This window comes from Globicephala melas, chromosome 15 (genome assembly GCF_963455315.2).
Source record: "Globicephala melas chromosome 15, mGloMel1.2, whole genome shotgun sequence".
Classification (NCBI taxonomy): Eukaryota; Metazoa; Chordata; class Mammalia; order Artiodactyla; family Delphinidae; genus Globicephala; species Globicephala melas.
Window position 1 is genome coordinate 71,772,642 of NC_083328.1, and position 11,429 is coordinate 71,784,070.

The 11,429-nt window shown below is 49.4% G+C and overlaps 1 protein-coding gene across 3 annotated transcripts; it reads right to left on the reverse strand.

Annotated features, from left to right (window-relative positions):
• On the reverse strand, nucleotides 1–11,417 carry WFDC3 (WAP four-disulfide core domain 3). 3 transcript variants are annotated; one of them, XM_060285487.1, is made up of 6 exons: nucleotides 11,339–11,417; nucleotides 10,864–11,016; nucleotides 9,401–9,489; nucleotides 1,592–1,723; nucleotides 847–1,032; nucleotides 1–230 (listed from the first exon to the last, which is right to left on the reverse strand). In XM_060285487.1, the coding sequence occupies exons 3-6, from the start codon at nucleotides 9,477–9,479 to the stop codon at nucleotides 214–216; spliced, it is 414 nt and encodes a 137-aa protein (XP_060141470.1). In that variant the 5' UTR covers nucleotides 9,480–9,489; nucleotides 10,864–11,016; nucleotides 11,339–11,417; the 3' UTR covers nucleotides 1–213. The 3 variants fall into 3 exon arrangements, with proteins under 3 accessions (XP_060141470.1, XP_060141469.1, XP_060141471.1); XM_060285486.2 differs by having other exon boundaries at nucleotides 10,864–10,945; nucleotides 11,339–11,407; XM_060285488.1 differs by lacking the exon at nucleotides 10,864–11,016 and having other exon boundaries at nucleotides 11,339–11,356.
• Between the last annotated feature and the right edge of the window lie 12 nt (nucleotides 11,418–11,429).

Here is an 11,429-nt window from a genome sequence, read left to right on the forward strand (position 1 = left end):
TCAGCCTTTATTGGGGAAAAGAAGCACCACACACCCACTTTCCAAGCCCAGGGCTGGGTTTCCTACGGTCAGGGCAGCAGCAAGAACAGAAACAGAGCAGAGAGGGCAATGAAAGTCCCTGGGGGTGTCACAAGCCCCAGGACATCATCCTCTCCTGGCTACCAGGACAAGCCCCCTGGAGTCACCAAAGAAACTCAGGACACATCAGGACAGCTACGGCACCGGGCTCTCTGCAAGTAGAAGAAACATCAGGTCACAACTGTGCCCTCCTGGCTCCAGCTCCTCAACATGTTTTTTCCCTTCCACCCTGGAGAAGTTTGGCAAAGATTGCTCTCAAATGCCTTACATAGCTCCCTGCTTCCCAGACAATCCAGTCTAAACTGGCATTGAAGACTCTTATCATTCATTGACCAACCTTACATTTCCTGTTCAAAAAACAGCCTGTCTGTTCCCTTACACACTCTCTCACCACCCCCATCCCAGCTCCCCAAACACGTCACATACATTACCCCCTCTGTGCCTTTGCTGACCGTCACCAGACCACGCATGCAGCATGTTCTCTGGGCTCTCCTCCCTTGGTCACATCCTGCCTAGGCTTTAGGGCCCAGATCAAACCCTACTTCTAGGAGAAGGACCTTCCCAAGCAGCCACACTTACTCTCATCACCTATACGTGCATACTGCCTATACAAGCGTTCTGATCTCTGACATAGAATCTTTCTCTACAACTAGACTCTCCAGGGCAAAAACTGTCTTGCCCTTCTGGAGTGCCCACCCAGCACCTAAGCCAGTGCTCTGTACATAGCAGTTAAGGCCATTGTTATTGATAACAATGGGCTGTACTCACCTAATTCAAAATTAGACCTCATGGTCCGGTTGGGGTTCAGGGCCAGCTGGGGTGGCAGGATTGGCGGGACACAGAAATGGCCACAGCCTGACTTGCAGCACTTTTCCCCAGCTGGGCAGTTCTCATCCGCCATGCAGCTGACAATGCACAGGCCCACCAAAATGTTTGGACAGTCGCCACCCCGCCCTGTGGGATAAACAGGCATAGGTATAGAGACAGGAGGGTTGGCTGCAATGACTCCAAGTTCGAATCTGGGACTTAGAGGCTCCAGATGAATCCATCCCTGATTCTAACTAGATCTTAACCAAAGATCTGGCTGGAAAACCTTGAAGTTCAAGGATCCGAGCCCCTGCAGGGCCCCAAGAGAGCATCTGGACTAATGATTTCCAAATGGTGTCCCACAGGAAGTTCTCTAGAGGTACCTTGGGACTTGATACCTCTGTGGGTTTGGGGCTGGGACTGGGTGGGATGCAGAAGGAGCAAGGCTCCGAGAGCACCACCCTCTCCCCCTATGCTTGGGCTTCCTACTAACACCCACTGCCTTCCTCTAGTTCTTTCAATGCCAACATGGGCCCCTTGGTCCTTGGAGGAGGGCTGCTTTGGGTTGAAGGGCTAGGAGGACTGGAAAGATGAGAACTCTGACTCCTCCCACGAAGAGAAAGAGAGGAAGGCCACAGATGGCTCCCTCCCAAGCCAACCCTGGGACCCCAGGAGCACTCAAGTCTTCCCCAAAGAGCCAACATACCTCCCTTAATGTCTCCATGGCAGGCATGGCCACAGCCAGTGCTGCAGCACTTATGTCCCTGAGGACAGGATGCGTCCCCATCACACAGCTCTTCACACGGAAGGGGGTCTGCAGGACATTCACCGCCAAACCCTGCCATAAAATCAGAGCACTGGGGCCCAGAGGTGTTCAAGCCCAGTGTTTCCAGTTATTTTTATTGGGACTCTGAGTACAAAATACATTTTCCATTGAGTCCCATGTGTACTTTATACCTATTTATGTGTAAAATGTACATATTTATGTGCATACATGTATATGCAATGCTGATACTTTATATTCTATTTCTTTTTTTTTTTTAATGCTGACCACAAAATACTAAATAGCTATCCAGACTCACAGACTGAAAAGCACTGTTGAGGTCCAACACATTGTGGCAAATGCACTAGCTGCTACCCCCATATTCATCCTCCCTCCTTGCTTACTGTGGTCGACATCAACACTGCTGGCTGCTGGAATACGTGCTCTTGGGTAGCCCCCTCCCATACCGTCTCTGGGCTCGACTGGGTGACTTGCTTTGACCAACAGGACACCAGCCAAGTATGATGCAAGCAGAGGCTTGAGCAACACTTGCGTACTGGGGCTTGAACACTCCCTCTTGGAAACCACCCACCGTGCTGCAAAGCAGCTTGGGCTAGGCTGCGGGATAGTGAGACGCCTCCGGAGAGAGAACCTGGAGGAGGAGAGGCCATCCTGGACATTCCAGCCACAGTGGAACTTGCCAGGGAGCTCCCAGCTGCATGAAGGACCTCAGCTGTGCCACTGGGTATAAGAACTGCCCGGCTAAGCCCAGCCAACCCACAAAGCCACACAACTGTGAGAAAGAATGCACTGTGTTAATGTTGATGACTTCAGGATTGGGGCTTTGGGGAAAAAAAAAAAAAAGAATGCACTGCGTTACGTCGCTAAGTTTGGGGATCGTTTGTTAGGTGGCAATAAATAACTGAAGCATTTGTGAATAGAACCCCAGGCTTGTTCTGAGAGGCAGTGAGCCCAGTCAGCTAAAATGATTTGCTTCCCCCATATTCCCTTGTAACTAGGGGTGACCACAAACTAAGATATAAGCTGGGAAAACTATTGCATTGTTGGTTCAGAGAATACAGCTGTCAAACTGCCCTCTCATTTCTTTCTTCTTCCAGTCCAAAGACAGACAAGAAATCAGAGCAGCCTTCTTGCAACCAGGAGGCACCCAGTATGAAGACAAAGTCAAGAATTGCAAAGGAGAGACAGAGAAATTGTTTCATCGTGGAGTCACCACACCAGCCCTGGCGCTGACTTCAGGACTTCTTGTTATGTGAGAAAGAAGAATCCCTGTTGGTTTCATTTTCTGCTTCATGTAGCCAAACACATTCTTGATGTGCCCTTTCACAGCCCCTAAGAAGATAATGAAACTCAGAGAAGAGAAGGGGTTGGCCCAGAACTGCAGAGTGAGTCAGCGGCAAAGCAGGACAAAACTCAGCCTCTCGGTTTGCAGTGAAGCACTCTTTCTACTACACCATCCTTAAGACATGTGGGCAACAGGCCAGGTCCACGGGGGCAGGCACACCCAAGAAGTCACATCCAAACCAAACCCACTCACCATGACTCATTCCTCTCAGTGTTTATTTCAAGTTTTTTAAATGGAGGGGAAAATGACAGGCAATTCAAGCTTTGTAGAAAACCGAGACAGGACTGGCCCAGTGCCTCTGAGAACGAACATGTACATACGATTGGACACAGCTGGCTCTGGGAACTCTGACATGATGGAAAAAGCAAGTGTTGGACTCCAAGAGAATACATGCAGCTAAACAATCAAGATATAATAACCTGGCATCCTAGGATTTTTCGGAATAGCCCCTATTTCAAGTATTTTTTGCCATTGTCCACTTGTGTCACAATTATGTGTCTTGATATATTTTATTCAGAAAATATGGTCACTGTAACCACCAGATGTATCTCCCCACGCCTCCCCACCTGTCTGACAAACACTAAAATCCATTTAACAAGGAACAAAGCCTTTTACCCCACGGTGGAGAAGGCTGGGCATAAAAAAAATCTCCCTGGTTGGGAAAAACACAGCAACATAAACTCACCAAGTCACCGTGTGCCCTAGAGTGGAGGCCTAGAATACCACACTTTCCAGATATCACCATTTTTCCGGGCCCAACTCTGAAGTAACCAGTGCCAGGAGGACCCTGCTACCTCTGCCCTCATCCTCAGGACCAGGCATAGAGACCAAAGCCCTACCCTCTCCCAGGCCAGGCTTCCTTGAGGTCTCTGGGGTTTTGTCAAATATTAGAAGCAATGAAGGGACACTTAGGAAGATAGGCTGAAGCCCTGAGGGTCACAGCACATCCCCTCGGACCAGTGCCCAGCAGAGCCACCCAGTCTAATACCCTATCTGATGCTTGAATCCCTGCCAAACAATCCCCTACTCTCAGCTTGAACAGCGGGAATTAAGGGGGCTTCAGTAGCTCCAAGCCAGACTACGCCATCCTTATACTTAAGCTAGACAGCCTTAGGTATAAGGAAGTCCTTCTTTATACTCAACCGAAATCTGTTTCTATCCATTGGTCCTTTTCCTATCCCCAGACACCTGGCAAAAACATGGCTCATGCCATCTCTTTAGCCATCCTCTGCCTTTCACTGTCTTAGCTTTGCCAGGCTAGGTAAGCTCAGTTCTTCATAACGCATGGTTTCCAGTCACCTCACAGGTATCTTAGCAGGAATCAGGATGAGAAATAGGAATGAGAGCCAGAACGGGGATGGTCATCCCTAGCCTCCAGATATGCCCCTATCCCAAGATCCCAAGCTATCACCAGAAAAGTAGGAAAAAAAGCTGAAGCCTAGGAAATACGCACACTTAGTCTTTACCGTTGCCCCAGCTCCAACCTTTCCCTAGGGAAGAATGCCAGCTGCTGGCAGAAAATAAATTTCAAAACTTCTTAAGCCAAGAAGGGCCCTCTGAGCCTTCAAACCTACTCCTCTTCTCTTGTAAATAGACAGACACCCAGAAGCGGGAAGGATTGGCCTGAGGTCAATGGTCACAGAACTGGGTCCCAAACCCCCAGCTCTGACACTAGGTCCACTGCCCTTTAACCCACATCACGGTGATCCCCTGCACTCCGCAACGATCACCCAAAACCAAATCACCAAGCACTGGGACTCAGCTCAGTTCTGCCAAAAGACCCAGTGGTAGACAGTTTTAGGGGTTAGGAAAACTTATAAATAAACTAGTGTGTCTGGAACCCCCAAGACCACTCCTAGTTTTGGTGATTCTCTAGGACTCACAGAACTCAGCATACAGTTGTACCCATGGCCATGATTTACGACAGCACAAAAATACAAAGCAAAATCATCAAAGGGAAGAGGTGCACGAGGTGAAGTCCAGAGGAAGCCAGGCGCAAGCTTCCAAGAGTCCTCTCCCAGGGGAGTCACACAGGATGACTTCATTCCTCCAGTATGGAATTGTGACGGTACATGTGAAGTGGTATCTACCAGGGAAGCTCACTGGAGGCTTAGGGTTCTTCCTGCGGTCTGGTCACATGGGTGCTCTCTGCCTAGCTCATACCACTCTTATTAGTTACGGTGGCAGGAACCGTCTCAAAATCCAAATTCCCAGAAGCCCACCAAGGCCAATCTTGTGAGCAGGCCTTTCTGAGAATATCAGTCTTGGGCCTGCTGTGTCAACTCTTAGCTGTACAACCAGCAGTGAGGTTTTAGAAAAAGGGGACCCAAACACACAGGGAGCCCATGCCATCAATGCATACGAAGGATACAATGTACATGTCGTGGGATTTCCCTGGTGGCGCAGTGGTTATGACTCTGTGCTCCAGGGCTTCCCTGGTAGCTCAGTGGTTAAGAATCCACCTGCCAATGAAGGGGATGCGAGTTTGAGCCCTGGTCCAGGAAGATACCACATGCCACGGAGCAACTAAGTCCACACGCCACAACTACTGAGCCTGCGCTCTAGAGCCCGCACTCCGCAACAAGAGAAGCCACTGCAATGAGAAGTCCGCACACCACAAGGAAGAGTAGCCCCCGCTCGCCACAACTAGAGAAAGCCCGCATGCAGCAACGAAGACCCAATGCAGCCAAAAATAAATAAATAAATTTATTTAAAAAGACTCCACACTCCCAGTGCAGGGGGCCCCGGTTTGATCCCTGGTCTGGGAACTAGATCCCACATGCATGCCGCAACTAAGAGTTTGCATGCCACAACTAAGGATCCAGCAAGCCACAACTAAGCAGCCCGCCGGCCACAACTAAGACCCAACACAACGAAATAAATAAGTAAATAAATAAATGTTTTTTAAAAATAATAATAATGCACATGTCATAATAAGCAAAACAGAGGGTCACGGGGGATCAGGAGGGTTCAACTTTCATGCGGTGGAAGGCAGGCCATAAGGGAACCAGAGGGGACAACTCTTAGGCCATAATCTGAATCTTCACTCCAAAACCTCCTCCTCCTCCTCCCAAAGTTGTCCCCTTCTCAGTAAAGACCACCACCATCACCCAACAGCTCCAGCCAGACACTCACCACCGTTTTTGACACTTCCTTTTCCTCAACACCCACATCTGCTAACTTCTTTCCCCGGGCCTGTCAGCTTCACCCTTCCCCGGGCCTGTCAGCTTCACCCTTCCCCGGGCCTGTCAGCTTCACCCTCAAAAGTACTTCAAGTCTGCCACTCTTCCAGGTCTGCACTGTCACCACCCTGGTCTGAGCCATGATCACCCCCAACCCAGCCTGGCATATTGGCCTCTCAACTGGCCTGCCATCTTCTACATTCGCCCCATCCATTCTTCAGACACCAGCAGAGTAGCCTTTTTAAAATGAAAAGCGGATCAGGCCTCTCCTGCTTTTATAGCCCCCTTTAAAGGCCTCCCATTGCACTTACAATAAAGCCTTAGACAGAGGCCCCGGAGACTCCCCCAAAGCCTGGACTCTGCCTCAACTGGAACCACCTTCCTTCACCATCTCTTTCCTCCAGCCACACTGACCTTTCCCCTCCTTAAAATAGTAAGCGCTGCCCCACTCCACTGCTTTTGCCCCTGCAGTTCCCTCTTCATAGCACTCCACCCAATGGCCAGCTCCTTCTCGTTCTCCAACTTAAAATGACACCTCCTCTTTCCCCCTCTTTTCTTTCCCTTCATTGCACTCATCACGACTGGTGGTTATTCTTGCTCGTTTATGATTATTTACTGTGTCTCACATCAGAGGGTGAGCTCCATGAGAGCAAGGGCCGTGGCTACCATGCTTACCCCAGGATGCCCAAATGCCAGGTAGGGTAGACACTCAATATGTACTGAATCCATTTATAAGTGAGCAAGTGAATAGACAAGCCAGACCTCAGATAGTTGGGAGGGAACCTGAACAGCAAGGTGCTGGGCATAACTATACGAGCTGTCAGGTATTATTTGGCAGGTTTTGTACAAGTTTCTTATGTGCATTTCTTCTCAACTGCATGCTGTAGACTGAATATTTATATTCTCCGAAAATTCATATGTTGAAACCTAATCTCCAAAGTGAGGGTATTTGGAAGTGGGGTCTTTGGGAGGTGATTAAGCCAGGAGACTGGAGCCCTCATGAATACTAGTGGCCCTTACTGCCCTTCTGCCACGTGAGGTCACAGCAAAAAGACAGCAGGCTACAAACCAGGAAGCAGGCCCTCCCAGACACTGAACCTGCTGGACCTTGATCTTGGATTTCCCAGCCTCCAGAATTGTAAGAAATAAATTTTTGTTGTCTATAAGCCACCCAGTCTATGGTATTCTGTTATAGCAGCCCAAATGGACACTGCATTATCACTCTATGAGATAAATACCCTTATCTCCATTTTAAGGATGATAAAAATGAGGTTCAAAGAGATGAAAGGACTTGTCCAAGGCCACAGAGCCAGCAAGCAGAGGAGCCCGGTTCAGACCCATGCTCAGACCCGAACTGCCTCAGGGGAGCAGGTCCCAGGGTCTGTCCTGTGCCCTCAGACACCCTGACATTCCTCCAAGTTACCAAACAGACAGGACAGGCTATGGTAAGCTTCTGGCAAATCAGAGCTTAATGAAAGTGGAGATTATTCATAGCCCAGGAAGGGGAATTCCCTGTGCAGTGGGCTGTAGCAACGAGTCCCGCTGGGTGAGTGGGCCAGCCCTCCTCCAGGAAAAAGTAGTTAGCTAATATCCCAGCAGAAATATTACTTCCCACCAGACGAGGAACCCCACTCAGCCAGTGGGCTCTGGGAGAGGTGCAGAGAGATCACTACTCTAACCGGCCAAGCTCCAAGGAAAGAGGAAGCCCCATCTGGGCTGGCCAGAGCCCAGGGCAGCTCACCAAGCTGCCTCGCCTGGCGGCCGGCCTCACCCTCAGCCCCCGCAATTCAGCCATCACCTTCAAACACTGCGAAGATTGTACCAGGCCTGACAAGTTGACAGTGAGTGACCCGCATGAGACAGATTCCCAGGCTCTGGTTCCAGAGCTGGCCCTCCAGAGTCCTGGCAAAGAGTACAACACTCTATTCTCCCTTACGGGCAGGCTGCCCAAGGGAGCTGCTGCAGCCAGGCGCAGACAACGCCACTGGGTACAGGGAAGGGGCCTGCTACCTGGGGAGGTTTGGCTGGAAGGAGGCCAGCCTTAACAGGAACCCTGAGTTCAAAGTATAAGATGCAGATAATCAATGGCCTGTTCTCTCCTGACAGAAGGCAAAGAACTGGGGACACGAGTGATTAAAGGAGAAGAGACCCCCCAAAAGGGGAAAAAAGAGGTGAGCTAAATTTCAAGAGCCAACCTATGAGATAGGAAGCTCTCTGGCTCTATCTAGCCCAGAGGCAAGATCGGAAAGGAGACTCGGATTTCGCCTCTCAAGCCAACATACCCTTAGGGGTGCCTGCTCGACAGAGCCGACCACAGCCTGCGCTGCAGTGCTTCTGCCTAGCCAGACAGGATTCATCCTCCCGGTATGGCTCTTTGCATGGGGTCTTATCGCGAGGGCATTTTCCTTCTTTCACTGCAAAAGTTATCACTTGAGATTGGGGCAACTGGCGAGGCCTCAAGAAACAGGGAATGGAAGCCAAATGTACTTCGGGGACTTTTAGTCTCTCCAAAATTCCTGTCAAAAATATTTCTGGGGCTTCCCTGGTTGCACAGTGGTTAAGAATCCGCCTGCCAATGCAGGGGACACAGGTTCGATCCCTGGTCCGGGAAGATCCCACATGCCGCAGAGCAACTAAGCCCATGCGCCACAACTACTGAGCCCGCGAGCCTAGAGCCCGTGCTCCGCAGCAAGAGAAGCCACTGCAGTGAGAAGCCCGTGCACCGCAAGGAAGAGTAGACCCTGCTCGCCGCAACTAGAGAAAGCCCACGCGCAGCAATGAAGATCCAACGCAGCCAAAAATAAATAAATTAAATAAATAAATAAATTCAAAACAAAATATTTCTGCAACCACTTTCCCCTTCTCCCACACAGCTGCTAACATGCACCCAGCACCACACATGGACCAGCCACTCTGCAGAGAGAGAGACAGAAAGCTTGGGGCGATCCTATTCTCACCCTAGGGTGAGAGCCCTCGGGAAAAGCTAGAACCTTTAGTAAGCCAGACTGGAAGTGCTATCTCCAGAGAGGACAGAGAAAGCCAGGAAGACCTATCCTGGCTGTCCCAAGAATCTATGCGTCCAGTTCTGTTCCACAGAGAAGACCATCTCCCCAGATGAGGACCCTCACTCTGGGAGGAGGCAGGGGATGACTTCTCTAGTCGTTTTCTATTGCTGTTAGCCAGGGATCCCAAATGATAGCTCACCATGCTCTCCTGCAGTCACCCAGGATGCCACAGACCCAAGAGCAAGAAGTGCCTTCAGGAGGAAGAGGCAGCTCGACATGATGATGATGCTGAGGGTAGAGATGAGAACTCAGTTCAGGCCAGACGTGTACACCTTGCCTTGTATCAATACATCAACCGAGGGAAGGGCAAGACTAGGGGATTGGTCTAAGGCCAGCCACAAAGTTTTCCCTTTCGCAATAATCCCCAACGATGTCTTCTCCAGACAAGAAGAAAAGTGACTGGTTGCTAGTGTGTGGGAAAATTCCTGGCACTACCAAAAGACACACGTGATGGGAATGATCAAACTCTGCAGTATACACAACATCCCTGGACAATGATGAGGAATCTAATGGGCAGCTGAGGAAATGGAGGGATGGCCACTGGATAAAGGATCAAAGAGAGCCTTAGAGGGTTTTGGAAGGACACAGCTACAGCTGTAATGAAAGAGGAAAGGACTAGAGACACAACTAAAGAAAAGAACCAAAGCTAATAAAATGCACTGTGGCTCCTGTCCATCCTAGCAACCTAGAAAACAGAGAATGGAACAGACCGCTTAGAAACTATCCAAAAACTACAGAAAAGCAGTGTTTAGATTTGTTCAGAACTAATATAAATGCACCAAAAACCTAAATCTTGGTCCCTCTAGCCCATACAGGGTATTATTGGACTATATGAAGGTTAGTCAACAAAACCCAAAAGAACAGCTGCTATGACTCAAGTAGTAACCTAGGTCATATATACTCCCTTTCTTTATCTCTTCTTCCTATATTTCTTTTTATTTTTTTTATCTATTCCTTTGGTCAACCATGATACCTAACAGCAATACCTATTGGCATTGCTTAGCCTAATAAGGTTAAAGGGTAAAAACCTCCTTAATAGGGACAAAGAGTTTGGTGCCAGAAAGTTGCCTTGTTGTTTTAAGGCTGATATTGGAGCGTGGAGATAATTAACATTTATTGATGACCTAACATGTGTTTTATACACATTATTTATTTTATGCCTCACAATAATCTTGCAGAAGTAAGAAAACTAGTTCAGAGGGAAAATTAGCCAAGGTCATTGAGCTAGTAAGTGGTAGCTGCTGGAATTTAATAATAGTAATGACAGATAACATTGTTTGAGGGTTTACTACTGCCAAGGTTCTAAGTACTTTACATGAATTAACTCACTTAATTCTCATTGCAACCCTATGAGTTAGGTACTATTATCCCCATTCTACAGATGGGGAAACTGAGGCACAGAAAGAAATGTGGGTCACAGCTAATAAGTAGCAGAACAAAGGTAAGCAGTCCAATCCCATAGTCAGTGTTAACCACCATATCATAATGGATTTGAACTCAGATCTTTCTAACTGCAAAACTCATGCACCGTATTACGACCTGATAAAAGTAATTTTATCTACCACCCATAAGTAGATCCAATTCTATTCATGGACGTCTTACCTCTAATGCAGAGCTAAAGGGGCTCTGGGGAACTCCACAGCTGTTAAATCCCGCATCCCCAGCCCATCCCAGTATCACGCATCTGGGGAGAGAAGCCCAGAATCTTCATTCAGATGCCTTCAGACGCCAAGAGGCAATCCCTGGGGTCAAGGCCTGGAGAGACCACTGGGTGAGTGGGATGGCATGGGCCAGACCCCCTCTTGCTGGGTTTCGGGGTCCTCGCATTGGGCCCATCCAATTCCGGGGGCTGAGTGCCAGGCATATTAAAATCTAGTTTTCCAGAGACAACTGCAGGCGCCTCGGTACCAAACGCTGCCCTCCGCTCCCCAACACCAGCCCGAGGAAACCTGCTCCCCTCCTCCTGACCCGCACTTCTCCACGGGTCTTGGTCCGGCCAGAGAAAGATCCTTGACTGAACACCCACAGTTTACACCCGAGGGGCGGCCGCTCCCGAGAGGGAGCCTGGTCAACCTACCACAGAGCCTCTAAGTCTGGGACCCGGCGAGACGCGGCGGCTCGGTTTCCCTGGTAACCCTGCCGCTCGCTGCGTCGCGCTTCCGGAGACT